Genomic DNA, 19,663 nt, shown 5'->3' with positions numbered 1-19,663 from the left:
TTCCTAGTTCAAATGTTCTTAAATCATGTATCATCCATTACTGGATAATATTGAACACTGAAGCAAGGCTGGGCATTTTGAGTGCAAAGACTCATGTTGGCATATGCACCAGAATGTTGTGTCTGCATTTGGAGCTGCTGAATAGGATACACAAAAGGAAAAATAGATTGATAGTCAGAAAAATACATTATGTGTAATGGTTGCATGGGAAAGACTGAAAAATAATGAATGAAATATCTTTATTAGAGAGAAAATGTTTGTTCAGAATTTTCCTTTCTGTTAATGAATTGCTCATGGTGGGAAACAAAACGAATTATCTTTCAGAAGTGAAGCATTTAGTTGCCTTCTGTTACATAACTGCTTGTTAGGTTTAGGGCCCTGTTAAAATTGTTTTCAAATCTTAGTTACTTCACCAAGAATAACTGTTAAAATTTGCACTGCTTCAGAAGTTCACTCAGATTCAGTTAAAACAGTTCTTTGTTATAAAAGTGGGTAGTTCTATCCATCTCTTGCACACCTAGGGGAGCTCTTTACTAAGTTTTGTCCTATCACCCACTCCAAGACTGAATCCAGCTCCTGTGGGATGCTCTCAACCACAACAATAAAGGTTTGGGGGAGCATAGAAGGAGCCTCTGTCTGAGGAAGCCACCAGTGGGGAACACAGCCAAAAAATGAATCTCTAGCATGTCAGTCTTTGTTTTCTGTTTGTGGCAGAGTTAGCCATGGCTTTTTATAATGCATTAACAAGCTCCTGGTCAGGAATAATCTCGTAATGTAGGAATTTTGGCTGTCAATTTGTTCTTCTGTATGATAAAATTGCTCCAGAACCTATGGCAAGCTCCTTGCCAGTCCTCAGGAGTCTGTTCCTACAAACAAGATTAATCTTGCACTGATATCTTCATGTTAGCAACCATGGACTGTCTTCTGAAAAGTAAGCATGAGTTGTTGCCAGTTCACATTTATATTTGCTGTTTCTGAAATATATTTTCTTTTTTCTATTTTAATTCTCCAAGATTTTCTGCAGCAAGAACCCTCAGACTACAGGAACCACTAAACTTCTAAAAAAAATTGCAAAGGAGCACTGAGTGGAATAACAAAAATATATTTGTGTCCTCCTGAAATGTGTTTATGCTGGCAGGCTGAGTGAAACAAACTTCCTTTTCTTACTTTAAAAATACTCGGTTTTTATAAATTGTTGTCAATGTTGATGATGGACTTCGACTAACAATACTTAGAAATGCTACACAGGGACTGCCAACTGCTGTATTATTGTGTAAACCTTATTTCTTGAAGTTGTAGGTATTTTTTGGTGCCCATGTGTCTGCATGTTTGTATGTGATGGAAGGGAAGCAATGCTGCTGGGTGACTGATGTGGTTGGAATGCATCTTTTTATGTAATCAAAGAACTTATCTCATTTCCTCCTCTTGCAGTTTTACATCCTTGTGTGTCCCTCTGTTTCATAAAGATGAAGAAAATGATTGCATGTTTCCTTCTGCTATTTGCACACACTCTGCTGTCCACTGTCATGGCAAAGGATCTCCCTGGAAGACATTTTACTCAAAGAAGGGATGTTAACACACAATCTCTGCTGGGTAAGTTACACACAAAATACCCCAAACACCACTACCAAAAACTGTCTCAAATACAAATGATAAAAGGCATAACAGCTGGCCAAACCTTGGCTGAGTTAGTCTATACCAAAAAGGAGATTTTCATTTGCCAGCAGGTATGTGATAGTTTGTTGACCAGGTAGCAGCTGTTGAAAGAAAGTATTTACTTTTGGGGTACCAGAGTTACTTTATGTAAGTGGTATTAAATAAATATTTGCTACCAGACTGTTGGCTTGAAAAAAAAGAAACAACTTTGTTTTCAGTATTTAGAGGAAATACATGTTGGTCCATGGAGGTTCTGTCAAACGAACCTTTCACCATGCTGGAAAGTTTTACCTGTCTACATGTGTGTAATGTGCATAAAGATGATTGAATAGAAATCTATGGCTATTGAAATGAGTCTTGTCATTACATTATTGATGATAATCCTTTTATTTTTTCAGATTTATTTATAATGAGTAGCTTATTTTATAATGAGTAATTTTTTATAATTTTCCTCCTTTGCCAAAAATCTTAGGACAGGGTGTATCAGTTTCAGCATATGGGCTGTCATGTTTTAAAACATAAGGTTCATCTCTCTATTATTGGTCATCACCTGTGCATCACCAACCAGTCAACTTTTTCATTTCCTAACAGTTTGTGACTTAGAATAACTGTCTTTTGCTAATTGTTTAAAGTAATTGTCAGGTTATGAGAATACAGCATAGATGGGGTTTGGACACAGGCTGTCATTAGGGATTAATGATTCACATCAGTAGTAGATCTCATCAGATACCTCTCTCCAGCCACTGGGGGATGGTAAGTGGGCTCCATAAAGGTCACCTAACCCAAGTGAACATGAGGAATGTGAAATGTCCTGCAGAAGATACATCAGGAAGAAAGAAAGAATATGGGGGAATAGAGAGAAGAGCACCAAATTTTATCAGTGAAGTGCTTGTCTAAGTAAAATGTAATCCTTTACATGATATAAAACTCCATAAAGTACCATTTACAATCTATTACTTTAAAATGTTGATTTTCAATTCAACATTCAAATTGGACAAATTTAAAACAAAAGATAACAGATTTCCATTTCTTATTCATCTTTCTCAAAACTAATAGATGCAGTGCTGAAACACTTGGGGTTCTGCTACCGAACGCTGAAAACCACAGCTCTGGAGATCTAATTCACAAAAAACCATGGATATAGAACAATAAAAAGAAATACCCACATTCACACCTTACTTAACAAGAATCCCAAACTTTCTAAAATCCTAAATTCTAAAATGTGATTATATAGGAGCTCTTCCCAAATATTTTAGGATTCCTAGCAAATACCCTAAGGGAACTCATTACTTTAAGAAATAAACTGCCCGTCTCTAGAAAATGATTGCAGAGACAAGGTCTTATGTGGAGAAACAGAAAGTGTCACATTCCTTAGTTACCATTTTCCCTGTGATTTTTTTAAAATTCCTTTTATAGCCTCTTTCAAATTTAAATAGTAGAAAATATATGAAAGGGTTACCCAACCAAAACATGTAGATTAAATTATTTATTTCTTCTTTCAAAAGCCAAGAGATTTCTGGTCCCTCCATTTGGAAACAACTGGATCTGTACTCAGTTTGGCATGTGCAGGATGCAAACAGTTTTGGCTAAAGGAACCTCTTCAAGACATGAAATGATGCAAAAAACCTGGAACAGTCTCTGAGCCAGCCCATAAAACTACGTGGCATTTTGGAGTCAGACTCTTGGGCCTTGCTCACTGTTTCAAGAAATTAGGTCACCTGCTTATATGCAGCAACGTTTAGAAACAGTGGCATGGTAAAAACATGCCTCTCTGTAAAGAACAGAATATGTAAAGTGCCACTGTGCTGGAAAGTTGAGTGTTCCTTAAATGCCATGAGAGAGAACAGGGCCAAAACATGATCTCAGTGACATCAAGTAATAGACTTAATTAAATCACTCCAGAATTCCAGCAATTTAACAGGGATTAGAAGTTGTCACATTCTATGTAGTGTGCATATTATAAGTAGTGGTGGTGATGACAATTGCTGCTGTTGTGTAAAGACTTGCTTGGCAGGCAAAATGGAGCAAAATAGCTGCAAGGAACCAACAGGTACCTGGAAAAGTAATAAAAATTAAGGTTGGGGATTGGATTTTTTTTGGATGGAAGTCTCTTTTTCAGGACTAAAATTAAAGTTTATGCTATGTAAGTATAGCAGTATTAGAATAATTTTATTCCTTGTATCTTCTTTTCACCATTTTTAAAACAAAAGTGTACTGCTGTGATAACTATTTACTGGTAAAATAACAGCAGTTTCCAAGTACAGAAGTAAAAGTCATTGTTCTAGGAGACTGACAAGTTAAATAAGTAAAATGGAATGGATGAAAAATTCTGTGGGATTGTCCATATAGAGAGAAAAGTACTTTGAGATCCAGGTTTAGGAGGATTTAATTTTTCATCAGCCATGCACTAATACTTAATAGATTTCTTAACAGTCTTGTTAGGTCTAATTGCCTATACATTTTAACAAAGTCTTCTGGAGGAATGAGCTGTGTCTAAAAAGATATATATTTTTCTTATTCCTCAATTTTTCAACTAAATCTCAATGCATGTTGTTTTAATTTGGCAGGTCTTTGCATTGCTTATTGCTGTTTAAAATTATTATTGCTATAGCTAGTAATTTCTGTGAAAGAGCTAAAATATCTTGTTCAAGGACGTATAGGAAATAGAGTTTTTGGAACTCTCATTATGTGGCCCTTGAAAGCCAAACTCCTTTGCAGGTTTTTCTTTTATGAAACACCGAGTCAGACTTCCAAATATTAAAAACTTGTCAATTGTGCCAAATTAATTAACTTTTTACATTGTCTTAAGTCTTTCTTGCAGCATATTAGATATGCAAGTAATAAAAATTTGTATTATATTGCTGGAAGATGCTGTTTTCATGCAGCTGTATTTATGTTTTAAAGAATTGTTTCCATAGTTGTGCAAGGTCTTGTGAAACAACAGAAAGATGTAGGATGGTCAGTTTCTCTTTTCTGTAGCAGATAACAGTCACCTTTCCCCTTTTCTGACATATGAACTAAATTTTGCCTTCTTTTTCCCCTCATCAGTACTTTCATCCAGAGTTTGGATCAAATTTGGCTTATCCTGATTTGTGAAAGGAAAATAATATTTTGTTTTTTTCTAAAGAAAAGCAGTGATATGCTGGCTACATGGTTATAAAGATAAAATTCTGTCTGTTAGATTAGCTGATTCCCTTCAGACATAATGAAATGGCCTTGTGCACCGAAACAGACTGATGAAGAGCAAGGTCATTTGTCCAGATTGATGATTTCCATACCATGTTTGCAAGGCTAATGAGAGGTCCACAGCACCCTTCAGCTGGTTTCATGTCTAGAAGCAACATGCATCCAGTCTTTGTAGATCCAAGATGTAGTGCCTTTTTGGTGTTTGAAGTTGTGAGGTTTTTTTTTCTGAAGCAGATTTGGGATTAGGCCCTACTGCATCTTAATAATATATGACAAAACAAAGCAAATTAAAATTCCCACATTGTAAAAACAAAAACCACAAGTGTTTGTGTTTGCTTTTTTTCTTTATTAACTCTGTTCTAGTAAACTGGGCATGTATTTCATTTCTTATGGGCATATTTCTTTGGAAAGATCTGAAGTGAATGCATGAAAGCTGTAGTGAATACAGTGAAAGCTAGAATGTAGAATACTCTTCTAAGCAATAACATTCTTTCTGTTCCTTAGGAATATGAAACATGCAGCTACATGATTTTGAAAATAACTGTGTAAGGAGAAAAGCTAATTTAGGGGGCATTCCTTTAGATATTTCATGATACCAGAAGAAACAACAAAAAATTAACAGATACTGCACAAAATTAAAACAGAAAGGAAAGGAGGCCAAGAAGGAAATGTACTTGGCTCCTGTTCAATGGAAGCTGCTGCAAAACACAAATGCCTCTGTCTGCGTTAAATTATATTTTGCAACAAAATATACCATGATTTGTCTTGTGCTTGTATATGAATGATTCCACTAATATGTGAAGTAATAGGAACTATGTGGAACACTCACTAAGTTTATGAATCACTTGCTACATACAGTTAAAATTAATCCAAGCATTATTATCTCCAACCCAGTTCTTAAACTTGAGTGTATGTAACTTTAGGACTGAAGACATTATCAGGTTAAACATTCTGAGTTATTTTAGCAGCAGATTAGAAGGAAAAGTATGTGACAAAAGTGAGCCCAACCCATCATGCTTCTGTAGAGTGCAGATAAGATTCCTGTTTAATTTGGTTTAATTCATTGTATATTTATACAGTAAGAGCTGACCAGAGATCTCTAAATTCTGCTAATGTGCTCTGTTGAGCCAATGTGGGATGCTTTCTGCTGTAAGGAACTAATTCACAGCCTCAACGTATGGATGTGTTATTTCTTCACATAAATGCAAGCCTGAGAAGTTTTATGTCCTCAGATATAATCCTGTCAGAAAGTAAAGTTATTGTAACTGAAATCTGTACTGCAATTGAAATGAGAATTATGTCACAGTAACTACATCATCTGCTAGACATACTGTACTAGTATGGTACTGGGGGAGATGAAAACTCTTCCATGCAGCAGATGAAGGTAGGAAGTGACTGCAAATTACATCTTTTGAATTACCACATAAGTAGTTAAAATACAAGCAAAATCCTAGCCAAGCTTTTGTAAGGATACAGAGTAATCAAATAGCTATCCATTTATTTACCTATCAGTTTTCTCTTCAAAGCATGATATTGTCATATAAATTTGAACACCTTATATTTGGAAAGAGAGCAAGCAAAGCATTTTAGAGATGACAAAATCTCCTGGTTTTTCCTTCTGAGATGTGTAGATAGATACTGCAATCATTGTGTCTCAAGGCAATATTAGCAATTGTGTGTTTTGCTTCCCAGTAGTGCTTGTTTCAATAGCTGAGAGGTCACCCATGAACTTTATGCTGACTCTCAAAATTTCAACTTTCATCCTTATCTCTCAGCTGTCGGCCTCTCCCCCCCAGTAGCTGCTTTTTCAGATTCTGGGGTTTATCCACAGTAGAACACCCTCTCTCTGTGGCTTTGAGGCTTGATAGCCTGGTTTGTGCTAAGGCTGTGCCTCCCCAGCCCCTCACAGAGGTCCCAGAGTCTCAGAAAGAGAGATCTGATCAGCAACCACATCCATGCCCAGCCAGTTGTTCCTACAGCAGCTGTTATCCCTTAAACAGCCCCAGCTAATGAAGGACTAGCTGGGACCGTGACAGACCTCAGGGATTTATGTTCTGATCTGAGTATGCTCATCTGTAGCCAATTATCATGGAGATCAGAAAGCTTGGATTTTGGTCTGTGCTAGCAGTTTTTTACCACAGAACAACATTCTGCTTGCCAACTCTTGTATTTAGTATTCATTATTAATTTTCATGTGTCAAAATCACATTCACTTTTAAGTCACCTATGGGGTATTTCTGTAATTTAAATTATATGGAGTATAATTTGATTTCCAGCATCACAAGAAATTGTATTGTATTTCTTTAGTGTGTATTTCCTCTATCAAAGCCTTTTCCCTCCTTCCTCTCATCTTTGTTTTCTTATTTTTAATTTTCCCCTCCCCCACCCATTTTTCTTCTTTTCCCTTTTTTTTTTAAGGTAATTTGTAATATTTCCACAGGATGAAAGAATATCTGCTGTTACAGAAAAAAAACTTGAGTCATGAACTAAACATCAAATGATCTTTGTATTTCTGAATTTGTTTGTTACAACCCCCACAAATTACTGTGAAATACCATTTCTGTTTGAAAAAGAGTTTGCCTTGACAATAATTCAGTGAGGAACATTACTGTGAGTAAAAAAAAATTGTTGTTATGAGTGTACACTCAAGGAGCTCAAAGCCTCCTCTGTGTATTATGTCTTGAAGAAAAATCAGGCCAAAAGAAAGAACAGTGATATTCAGCAGTGTGCTGGTTTTGACTTCATTTTGAGCACTTTGCCTTCTTAATTTAAAAAGTACATATGTGCAAAATTAATTTTAAATTCATGGAAATAGTATTTGCACGACTTCAAGAACATCTCATTTTATAGGCATGAGTGGGTGATCAGACACTATTGTGGATGAGGACAACATACTCTAAATTGCTTTGGAACCTTGAAGACACCATCTTATTTAAGTACTGCTGAAGCAGAAGAACTGCTGGTTCACCAGTGGACATGATATCCCACATGTTTTAGGAGACAGGGGAATGGTATACAGCATTATCTCCTCATGCTGTTTCTGAATTTGTTCTGGAAAAGAATCTAATACTTAGACTGTTACCAATAGATAGAAATATGTAGTTTCAGGTCAGCTGATCAATGAGTAATGTTGAGGTTGCTAACAGCTTTCCCCGTAAACAAATACATGGACAACTTTAAAAAACAGTATCTATAAGAGTTTTTGAAAGGTTAAGCTAACGTCCTGAAAGCAAGATACCACAAACTCAGTAAGGTCACATTTTTTCTCTACATTGTCTGTGCTGCTACTAACAATTGACAATTGTTTACTTTCTGTTTCCATTCTTTCTCTAATAATTTCTGTGTCACCAACAGCACCCTAAGTAGCTGAGGTAAGATAGGAGTCTCAGATCTTCAAGCAGAAAGATAAAAATATCACCTTCTCCCATACAATCGCCTTTTTCATGTTGGTTGTGATTTGATGTTTTACAGGTGAGTGCAGGAAAAGACAGTCACAGAGTTAAGTGCTTCCAGGCTGGCTGTGGGAACAGGATACAAAGTAGCATGACTCTGTGTACCACGAGTTTCTTCATCGTGGCTCAGAAAATGAATTCCTCATCTCTCATGGGTGTAAACTATCCTTAGCTGAGAGCACATAACATTTATTTCTGTCAGAGAGTGGTGGGTAGATTTTCATGTTGCCATATGCATGGGGATATCAGGATACTTCATCCTTCTGTGCAGGTGTTCCACTGCCTGCAAGGAAAACAACCTGCTCCCTGGTCCTCCTGACCATGAAAGCAGGTTTGGCTCCTGTCAGGAAACCCAACAGTTTCTGTCTCAGAGAAGCTGAAATATGCAGAAAGAACTAAGAAACTTGAGACTGTCCTTACACCATACTTTGGCTTCATACCAGAGAAGCACCAGTATAGGTAAAGAAATGAAGAAATACTATTAGTCAGTTCTGGTTCTTTGGATTTAGAGAGACTTAGTGTTAATAATGACCTTGTTATTTTGAAAAGCGTGACAGGGAAGGAATAGAAATAGTGAGGTGAAATGAGAACAAAATAATATACTACTTTAGTCACTGTAGTGACTAATAATGAAGCATTTGCATGTAGAAGGAAATGGAAATCTCTGGACAAGAGCCTCTTGCTGTATAGTTGTCCCAGAAATTTTGGAAGTTCAGAAAAGATTTTGTCAGAGGCAATAAAGAAATGTCTGGAGGCTGTGTTCCATTTAGAGATTGTTCCCAGATGAAGAAATTTGTAAGGAAAAATGGGTGAGCTGCCAAACTCATAATGAATGTTTGGGTTACGGCCATAGGCCTGTGTGTTTGGGGAAAGATTCCCAGCAAGGATGGGGCCAGAAAGTACAGGGGCAGGTCTTGGATCCATGGCCTGTCCCAGAACTGGGAAGAGGTGGCGTCACCTGCAGAACCAAGAGCAGCACGTATGTGTGCTAGGGAAGGGATATTGGGCAGTTTCTAATGTTTACTTCAGGAACTAGGTATGATTATATGTAATATAATATGTATATGAAATATACATATATATGTATATTATACATATGAATATGTATATATGAAATATACATATGAATTTTTTTTTTATATTTGTATATGAAATGTACCATACCATACTTTGTCTGTCTTTGAATTAAAATGAAAATTCCAAAAGGAGTGGAAGCTAACTTGCTGAAAATGTCTCATTAGAGACAAGAAGTGCTTGGAAGGTTGGAATAAGTGCTCTTCTTCATTTATTCTTTGCAACAATCACAATCACAAAATGTGTTTCCCAAAGCATTTTGGACTTGGTATGTTTATGTATGAATTGGAAATTTGGCTGTTATTTACCTGTATAATCTTATGACAAGAAGATTAAACCTTCTTGATGACCTAGAAAATCTTTTAGAATTATCTGAGAACATGTCAAACACAATCTTTCTGGCTGGATATTTAGCTAGGGAAAACCAGAATTACAGACTTCAATAAAAAATATTTGACACCCAGGAAGTTCATACATCTTTTAACAAATTTTGTAGGAGTTATGGAGAGATTTATAAGGATAGAGGTTGTAAAAAGAAGACAGGCAGGGAAAATGAAATAATAAAATGGTAAAGAAAGAAGAGACATTTAGAAAGAAGTTGTAAAATATGCTAACAGGGAGAATAGTTTTCTCCCCCTTTTATTTACTTTTCAGTAAAGAATTGTTCTGTTACTCAAAGATAAAATCTAAAAATAAACCTGGTGTTACTGCTGGCAGTGTCACAGGACATGTAATTATTGTATCTGCATTACTGGGGAGTGAGCTAAGAAACAAAAAATATTAAAATTACCATTAAAGTCTGCTCATGCAGTAATTATTCTGTGATCTTATTTTTTCTTAACTCTTTTTGCTTGAATTATCATACTCTATAACATCTACATGGAGCTAATATTTACTTGTTATAAATTACTTTTTCAATGTGTAAACTTGGTTGTAGTGTTTACCAAACTGAGCTGACCTCCTTTTGCTTTGCATACAACAATAGCCTTCTTTAACATTTATCTATTCTCATCTATTAGGATAAAGCCAAATAAGTAATATTTAGATTAAGAGAAAGGAAAACAATTATTAAGGAGTTACAAAGATGTAGGACAATACCTGTAGCCATGATATTTTCTGAAAAATCCTTTCCTTAGGATTTTTTCTCCTGAGAAGCTGAGAGGCCTCAGGAACAAAATATAAACAATGGTTATCTGCTGCTGTGGAATGCAACAGGTGGATCTGCGATTGGTCTCATGTGATTGTTTCTAATTAATGGCCAATAACAGTCAGCTGGCTCAGACTCTCTGTCTGAGACACAAGCCTTTGTTATTCATTCTTTCTTTTTCTATTCTTAGCTAGCCTTCTGATGAAATCCTTTCTTCTATCCTTTTAGTATATTTTTAATATAATATATATCATAAAATAATAAATCAAGCCTTCTGAAAGATGGAGTCAGATCTTTGTCTCTTCCCTCATGCTAAGACCCCTGTGAACACCATCACAAATACCAGAAAATAACTAATTCATTTTTAAATGAGCATTTTTTCAAGACAACCAACTTGCAAACACTTTTGAAAAATGACCATCTAAAACTTGTGTGTTTGAATGTGTTCAGTTTGAATATCCACAGATGGAAATGTTTGAGGAAATGAAACAGTGATGGGCACATTCTTGCACATTGGAACCTGCACCATTATTGTTGCTGTTAGATGGCTGGAACTGTCTCTGGCCCACAGAAACTAGGAATCACCATGCATGGTTCAGAAGGCACAGAGAATAATCCCTACAGGGGATTATTCCCAGGAGGCCTCTTGCATACAGCCACTCTGAGCAGGACAGTGAGTTTAACACTGTGGATGGAGCCAGGTGGCCTCTGAGCTTAGCTGGTGCCTTAGACTGCTCTCTGGCACTGAGACCAGTGGTGCAACATGGCCTGCTTCTGTGCTGGGGAATACCCTGAGCTCACAGACCAGTTCTGTCCACAAAGAATGGATCCCTGGTTCATGCTGTTTCCTGTATCATGCCTGAGGACTGCTTGAGAAAATATGAACTGTCCTTAGACAAGAGTATCAGGAACTGTTCTAATGATTTAACAGTCTAGAGGAGTCAATTCGAATGCCCGAGAAAGCTCCTTAGTGCTACTTTAGTTGTATTAAGGGAATGTAACATTAGTGAAAAATGAGAGGATAGAAACATGCTCTCAAGACACAGACCCTAAATGGGTGAGCAAAATCTGTGAGCTTTGTCAAAGCCAAAACAGGCTCAGCATAATTTGCCTTGAGAAAGGAATAGAAGGAAACCTGCCGTCATCAGACAAAATTATTTGACTAAATTTTCAGCTTTAGAGAAAATTAAGATGCTCAATATTATTTTTTGAGCTTTGTTTTATGATTCTCTCAGTAATTGGATCCTAGCTGGATTCTTCCCAGTAGAACTGAAATTTCTTTGCATTGTTAGTTTTCCAAAGGTGGCATCACTGTAGCTGTCATTTACGAAGGAGATATTTAGTAGAGAAGGATGAACATATTTACTACTGACTTGATCTTTCCTTCTGTCTTTGTCTTCCCTCTCCTGGCTTCCCCTTTGGATAATACAACCCACACTGAGGGTTTTTTTAACTTTTGTGTTGGCAATAAAAGACCTCTGCTGACTTAGAAGTAGGTTTATGGATGAGTAGCTCTTTTCAGTGAGTAAATTTTCATAAGAGTGAAAGGGAATTACTTTTGGTTATGAAGATGTTTGCCAAAGTTGTGAGAAAGTTCACTGTTGAAAATGAGAGGTCAGAGGAAGCGATTATAGTTTACAGGACAAACAGAGAAACATGTAACTGCTAAAAAACTATGACTGAAAATTTATCTGAGGGGATGAGTGTTTAGATCTGTCAGTCATTACTACTGATTGTCACTCCTCAAAATACCACCAAGCTGGATTTTTTTATCTGTAGAAGAGTTACATAATATTTTTTCACTGAGCCCAAGTTAAATCAACTTTAATAATTACAGAGTTTTTAAAAAAATTCATACCAAATCAGAAGACAAAGATTTTAAATACATCTTTATTTGGAAATGTTTGGTATTTCTATTGACAGAACTTTGCTGGTTGAAGTTGTTTTGAAAAACACTGTGTTTCATTCAGCTTAATAGATTTTTCCAAAGTAATTCAGCACAGTGTGATGTCTTTCTGTCCACCCAAACTCTCTGGGCTTTTTCCTACCAAGATTCATTCCAGACTTCAGAATAGACAAATGAGTCTCTTCAGACTGGGATCCAAATCTTTATATTCCAATTAAAAGGATTCAACACCATGGCTGTAGGTCTGATTTGTTTTCACAGAATCACAGAATGGACAAGGTTGGAAGGGAGTGCAGTGGGTCATCTGGTCCCATCTCCCGGCTCAAGCAGGGCCATCCCAGAGCACATGGCACAGGATTGTGTTCAGATGGTTCTTGCATATCTCCAGTGAGGGAGACTCCACCACCTCTCTGGGCAGCCTGATCAAGTGCACCCACACAAATAAAGATTTTCCTTATGGTCAGGTGGAACTTCCTCTGCATCAGTTTCTGCCCATTGCCTCTTGTCCTATTGCTTGGCACCACCGTGAAGAGCTTGGTCCATCCTCTTGACACCCTCTCTTCAGAGACTGATAGACATTGATGAGGTCCCTTCTGTGTTGTCTCTTCTCAAGGCTGAACAGGCCCAACTCTCTCAGCCTTTCCTCATATGAGACATGCTGCAGTCCCCTCATGATCTTTGTAGCCCTCCTCTGGACCCACTGCAGCAGCTCCACGTCTCTCTTGTGCTGTGGAGCCCAGAACTGGACACAGCACTCCAGGCAGTGCCTCACTTGGGCCGAGTAGAGGGGCAGGGTCACCTCCCTGGACCTGCTGGCAATGCTCTTCCTAGTGCACCCCAGAATAACTTTGGCCTTATTGGCCACAAGAACACAGTGGCAGCTCATGGACATTTCATTGTCCTCCAGGACCCCCAGGTCCTTCTCTGCAGAGCTGTTTCCAGCAGGTCAGCCCCCATCCCGTCCTGGTGCAGGTTGCTCTTCCCCAGGTGCAGAACCCTGCATTCACCTCTGTTGAGTTTCAGATGGTTTTCTCTGCCCATCTCTCCAGCCTGCCAAGGTCATTCTGAAGGGCTGCTCAGCCCTCTGGGGTATGGGCCGCTCCTCCCAGCTTTGTGCTGTTGGGGAACTTGCTGAGGAGGCCTCTGCCCCTTCACCCAAGCTATTGGTGAAAAGCTAAACAATACTGGGATCAGTACTGAACCTTGGGGGACACCACCAGTGACAGGCCTACAACCAGACCCTGTGCCACTGATTACTGTCCCACCCTCTGGGGTCTGTCATTTAGCCTGTAATTACAGACCTTGTGCCAAACAAACGAAACTACCTCTCTGTCCACTCAAACAGTCCACACTTCCTGAGTTTGCCTGTGAGGATTTGGTAAAGACACAGCATTGAAAGCCTTGCTGATCTCTAGGTGGACAATTTTCACCGCTCTACTCTCATCCATCCAGGCAGTCATTTCATCATAGAAGGCAATCAGGCTGGTCAATTATGATTTACCTTTATTGAATCAATGCTGAAATGTTTTAAGGAAAATAAAATAGCATCCATTTCCCCCTTCTTTCTTATCTGTCCTTCCCCTCATATGCACACTATACCTTTTTTTCTGTAATTATCCTTCTTTCCTCTTGGTCTGCTCCCACAAATCATAACTTAGCATTATCTTCGTATTGCTGGAATCATTCATGTTATGTTAGTAAAGATAATTTGTAATTTTTTATATATAAGGTAATTAAGATAATAAGGTGGAAAATAGTTATGTCAGTATCCCATTAGAACTGGAATTTTGTTTCTGCTCAGCTTGGCTTCTATTCAGCCTGCTCTGATTTTGAAAGAATAAGCAACCCGAGCATATTCCTACGCTTATGAATAAAGCTGTACTGTAGACTGCACATGAATAAATCCAGGCAGTCATTTTTATTGTCATTAAAGAGCATTTTTATTCTATGCCAAAAAATGTTCTTGGTAATCTATGAAAGAGGCTTCTGAATAAACGAGTGAAAACAGGCATCTTTCTCACCCCCTGCCTTGGCAGAAGTGCATGGTGAGTGTTCGTCAGCAGTCACAAGTGGATTTGTTTAAAGGACAATCTACAGAGAGATGTTTTTCCAATTGAGTCCTTGATTGGCCCACTTGTACTAGTGCAGTATGGCATGTCCTTTGATTGTACAGTCAGACACTGCTTTTCCACCAAACATTCCCTAGTGCCTCATTCCCTGTACACGATGGATGACAGTGTGCTGGGAATTGAATTGGGTTTGGCAATACAGGAAACTACTGATTAGGGGAGTCTCATCTTAGTAAAATAAGGATTCCACTGCAGTCGGATGAGCATTCTTCCCATCTTTAATCTTTCAAGCCAGGTATACAAACACAACTAAGAACCTCACAGGTTTATTCATAGCCACAGGAATTTAAGATGAGCAGACACAATGATTGAAGCCATAGGTATATCTGACCCTATGTTCTGACTGACAGAGGTCAAAAGCAGATGCATGTGGAATAATTTAAGGGCAAGAAAATGCCACCTGCAGTTATTCCCTGAACTGCAATGCTTTTATGATGCAGGGATTTCCTAATTTGGAGGAGTCTTTAGTGTACACATTAAACCTCTGTTGGTTTCTTTTCATCAGCATCCCATCAAAGTCCTTTTTCCACATGCTGTCTTTTTCTGTGGCAAGTTTGGCAGCTCAACTCACAGGCTTGCCTCAAGCCTGTCATGTGCTGGCTTCCTGTGAATGGTCAGTCTTGACGCATTCGCATCATGCAATTCATGCATGTGTCTCATATTTCTCATATTCTTTCAGAAAAGTATGCTCAGCAGAAGCCAGAGGACGTACCCACAGTCCCAGAAAGCTCTTAGTATTCCTAGAAGACAGTCAACCTTCACTTCTGCTGCTATCCCTAATGGCTTGGCCTGCCCATCTGTGCCATAGTCAGATATAGACATGCTCTGTCTGTAATATTTCTGCTTCAGTGACTCTTGGAAAAAAAGGTTTCTGATAGCTGACAAAGATTTCAGGGAGTGTTCAGTATGAGTGGTTTTTTGGCTAAGTGGAGTGCCACTGCAGACAACAGGATTTTCTCTCTGATGCACCCATATAATTTCTCTGTGATGCTGAGCTAGTCCAATACATGAAACTTTCCCCAGATGGGTATTAATTACATGCTTGAAATCATGACATTTGATTTGTAGAACTGCTGAGCATTCACAGCTGCAGTTGACATCATTGAGAACAGTACTTTGTACATGCAAAGTACTGCTTAGTGCCAACTTCCTTGAAAAATCAGTCCCTTCACTTCTCTTATCAGTCAGTGCAATTAACAGATGTTTTTGACCTGTATTTATGACCAGTGTTCTGTTTTCTCTGATTTTAATGAAACGCTTATATCCTCCTGACTTGTCACAGTATTAGATTGCTAAATTTTCAGGCTCTGCCACATAAAGCATCACAGTGCAGCCACTTAAATAGTTAAGTGTCATTCAGAGAGGGTTTCCACCCTTGCATGGGGAATGAGATCAAAATGTCAACAGTGACACAACAGGGTAACGCAAAATACCTGAAGAGTGACATTTGACAAGGGCATGTAGTGGTAGGACAGGAAGGAATGAACTGATAATAAACTAAAAGAGGCCAGGTTTAGATTAGGTATAGGGACTTGAACAGATTGCTCAAAGAAGTTGTGAATGTCCCATCCCTGGCAGTGTTTAAGGCCAGGTTGGATGGGGCTTTGAGAAACTCAGTCTAGTGGAAGGTGTCCCTGCTTATGGCAGGGAGGATTGGACTACATGATCTTTAATGTCCTTTTCAACCCAAGCTCTGTGTGATTATTTCTCACCATTCCACTGCCATTAACCATTCTGGGCACTTACCACACACACACACACACACACACACACACACACACACACACACACACACACACACAGAGATACATATATTGATCAAGTATCAGGCCATTTTTATTATATACTGGAGAACAAATTTATATTGCCCAAGTATTCTTAATTGTGCTTTGTCCTATTTTTCCTGAATTTTCACAGCACTTGTCAGAGTTTGTTTAGACAGTAAACCTGAACCTATTTGCCTTTTGAAATTGTAAAATATTGTTTTTACATTTTCCTTTTAGAAAACTCTTGCAACAACAAACGTCTGGACCTTGTTTTCATCATTGACAGCTCTCGCAGTGTGAGTCATTATGACTTTGAAAAAGTGAAGGAGTTCATTTTGACCATCTTGCAGTTTCTGGACATCAGCCCTGATGCCACGCACGTGGGTCTGCTTCAGTACGGCAGCACTGTCAAGCAGGAGTTTTCACTGAAGACCTTCAGGCGGAAGCAGGACATCGAAAGAGCAGTGAAGAGGATGATGCACCTCTCCACTGGCACCATGACTGGACTGGCTCTGCAGTATGCAGTGAACATTGCATTTTCAGAGACAGAGGGGGCTCGACCCCTGAGGCAGAATGTGCCCCGAATTATCATGATAGTGACAGATGGGAGACCTCAGGATCCTGTGGCAGAGATTGCTGCTAAAGCACGTAACTCAGGAATCCTAATTTTTGCTATTGGAGTCGGAAGAGTGGATATGAACACTCTGAAGTCCATTGGGAGTGAACCACATGAAGAACATGTGTTTCTGGTTGCTAATTTCAGTCAGATTGAAACACTGACCTCTGCCTTCCAGACTAAACTTTGTGGTAAGATTTTTATCTATAGATTTGAATATATAGGTGAAAGTGAAACAGAAAAAATAAGCATTATCATTAAACTTTTCTTTTACATGAAACCTTATCTGTTAGAACATATGTATTGAAGGGAGATAAGCCAAACAATATCCAGAACAGCAGTCACACACGTGGGGAAAACTCATGCTACTTTTAAGTGCCATAAAAAATTATTTCATTGCTCATGGTCATAAGCAGTTAGGCAAACACACATATAATGATTTTCCTATTTATTGCATAATAGCAATAAATTTATGATTTCTGATATTTGAATATTAGATAAGGTTTTTCATCTCTTCATTTTAAGAGTGGTCTCCCTTAGTAGTGAAACTTTTAACTGCTGGACAGTCTTTCAGTAATTTAAATAGTCTTGAGAGTCCATGAATTCCTCTTCCAAAGCTTACATACGAATTCTATGCAAAGAATAATTTCTGTATATGTCTTGTGACTGGAAGTGAAACACAGACTTAGCAGGTTTTGTATTCCATCTGTTTTAAATACAGGAAATTAGGAAAAACCTTTACAGTGACATTATTTATTCATACAATAAGGTAAATATTTAAATAAGCATTAACTTACAATAGAGATATCACTTCCATCTGTAATTCCCTGATAAGGAATTAGCTTTTGCAAATATCATGGCATTTGTAATTAATTTTGTTTTAATCTATGTGCTTAGTAGACTTTTTTATTTATTCCTGAGATAAATGTGAAAATAGTTCCTACAACTTTGGCCTTTAGCTGATGTCTTTTCATTAGAATCCAGAAAAAGAATGCAGGCTAAGATTAAATGGTCACTCATGTCTAGGGATGCTTTTGCCAGAAAAAAACTGCAGTTTATTGTAAGGATAGTCTGGAGGATTTTCCTTACTTGATCTTTTCCAAAATTGTTTCAAAGAGCAGCTGAATTGTCTCAGCACAAAACACCAACACAGACATGAATCAGATAATAGATTTTTTTCCCATTTCTTCCTTGCTGTATTATTATCTGGCATAGTGGGATATATTTAAAAACCAAGAAAGAGTAAACTAATCATGGATTCAGAGTTTGAATGGAATGTGCAGCAAATGCTGATTTTTTCGATTGTGTTTTAGAAACAAATCCCATACAAATACCATTTACTTGGTTGGGATTTTTTTCTCACTGGGCCATATCCAATAAATTTATTACAGTTTTTAGCTCACTTTTAATCAAAATTATGTGTTCCTCAGTGAAGCCACCCCTCACTGCTGATGGAGGACTATGGAGGTGACAAGGATAGCAGTTGCCTCCTGCTCCCAGGGAATGCCTCCACAGGATTTGCTGTGCTGAGAATTCAAAGTGAGATCCTAAGACATGTTTAAAAACTCAGACCAGGTTCAACAGAGAGTTTAAACCGTTAGATTCATATGGATTTCAACATAAGGTACTACATTGGAGATAGGATCCATAACATTTTATTTGCTCTCGATTGTGAAGCAGCATTCAGCTTGATGAATTTCAAGAGAGTAATCATAGCTTCTGCTTCCTAGAGCACCTACATTCCTCCAAGAAATGTGATTAGTTTAAGTCCTCCCAGGTGTGGACCCAGAGGCAGTATCATTTTAGCTGAGTGGAACATCTGGACACCTTGTTTCTTTGCTAAAGCAATTGAAGGCACCCCTCTGGTCAAGTCTTCTGGAATGCTGTCTGCTGGGCTTCGTGCTGTGGGAAAAGACCTTGTCCCCTGAGCTGTCCTTGTGTCTGAATCACCCTTGTGTCTGTGGGAATGTCTCTTCGTGGTTCCTGTGATGACAAGAGAAAACCATGGCTAAATGGTGAAGCTTTGTGGGGAAAACAAGAAGTAAGCCAAATTAGCCACTACTTACTACTGGATGGGGGAGACTACTAAGTACCCAGGACCTATATTCTCAGAAGAATCGCTGTGAACTGGATGTGCTCTATTCTATTAAGTCAGAAGTTCCCTACAGTTGCTGCCCCTGACTATTAAAGGTTTGGGGATGTCAGAAACACCAGATGAAGCCAGGACCCCTTTTTATTGCTAGTCAGCAAGGTAAAACAAAAGCAAAGAGTATCCTGGGGGATCAGAGGCATGAAGAATAAGACAAGAGTTGAAAACTCAGAAAAATGTCACTGGAAATGGGAACAGAATCCAGGAAAGGAGATGGAGATTAGATGAAGTGTGAGAAAGACAGGACTTGGGATGGAGCAATCAGGAGCAGATAAAGTCTTTATTATATTCCTGTAAAGTAAATAGCGATGTCATCCCCATTTTACACTGGAGGAATGGAGGAACAGAAACAGGGTTAAGTTTGTCAAAACCACCCACTAACTTTAAATATTTGACTCAGTGCAATCCCTGATGTGATTTTCAGGCGTGTAACATATTTGGACTAATACAACATGTTATTCACAGCTCTACAGCCATCACTTGTATTCTTGCAAATCCAGATTCAGGTGTCTATCTGAACAGTTACAGTGTGAAGGCTGATGTTTCCTTGAAGATACTGATACTATTGTCTTGCCCAAAATC

The 19,663-nt window shown here is 38.2% G+C and overlaps 1 protein-coding gene across 1 annotated transcript in view; it reads left to right on the top strand.

The window, feature by feature from the left end:
• The first annotated feature begins 1,451 nt into the window (after window positions 1–1,451).
• Window positions 1,452–19,663, top strand: part of MATN2 (matrilin 2) — a 58,685-nt gene continuing 40,473 nt past the window's right edge. Inside the window, exons 1-2 of the mRNA XM_066565053.1 lie at window positions 1,452–1,593; window positions 16,554–17,123. Of these exons, the coding sequence (XP_066421150.1) occupies window positions 1,467–1,593; window positions 16,554–17,123 (697 nt within the window). The 5' untranslated portion in view covers window positions 1,452–1,466. The remainder of the gene's footprint in view (window positions 1,594–16,553; window positions 17,124–19,663) is intronic.

Source organism: Molothrus aeneus, chromosome 1 (genome assembly GCF_037042795.1).
Source record: "Molothrus aeneus isolate 106 chromosome 1, BPBGC_Maene_1.0, whole genome shotgun sequence".
In the NCBI taxonomy this organism is placed as follows: Eukaryota; Metazoa; Chordata; class Aves; order Passeriformes; family Icteridae; genus Molothrus; species Molothrus aeneus.
The sequence above is the reverse complement of the archived record's forward strand: the minus strand, read 5'-3'. Positions and strand labels throughout refer to the sequence as shown.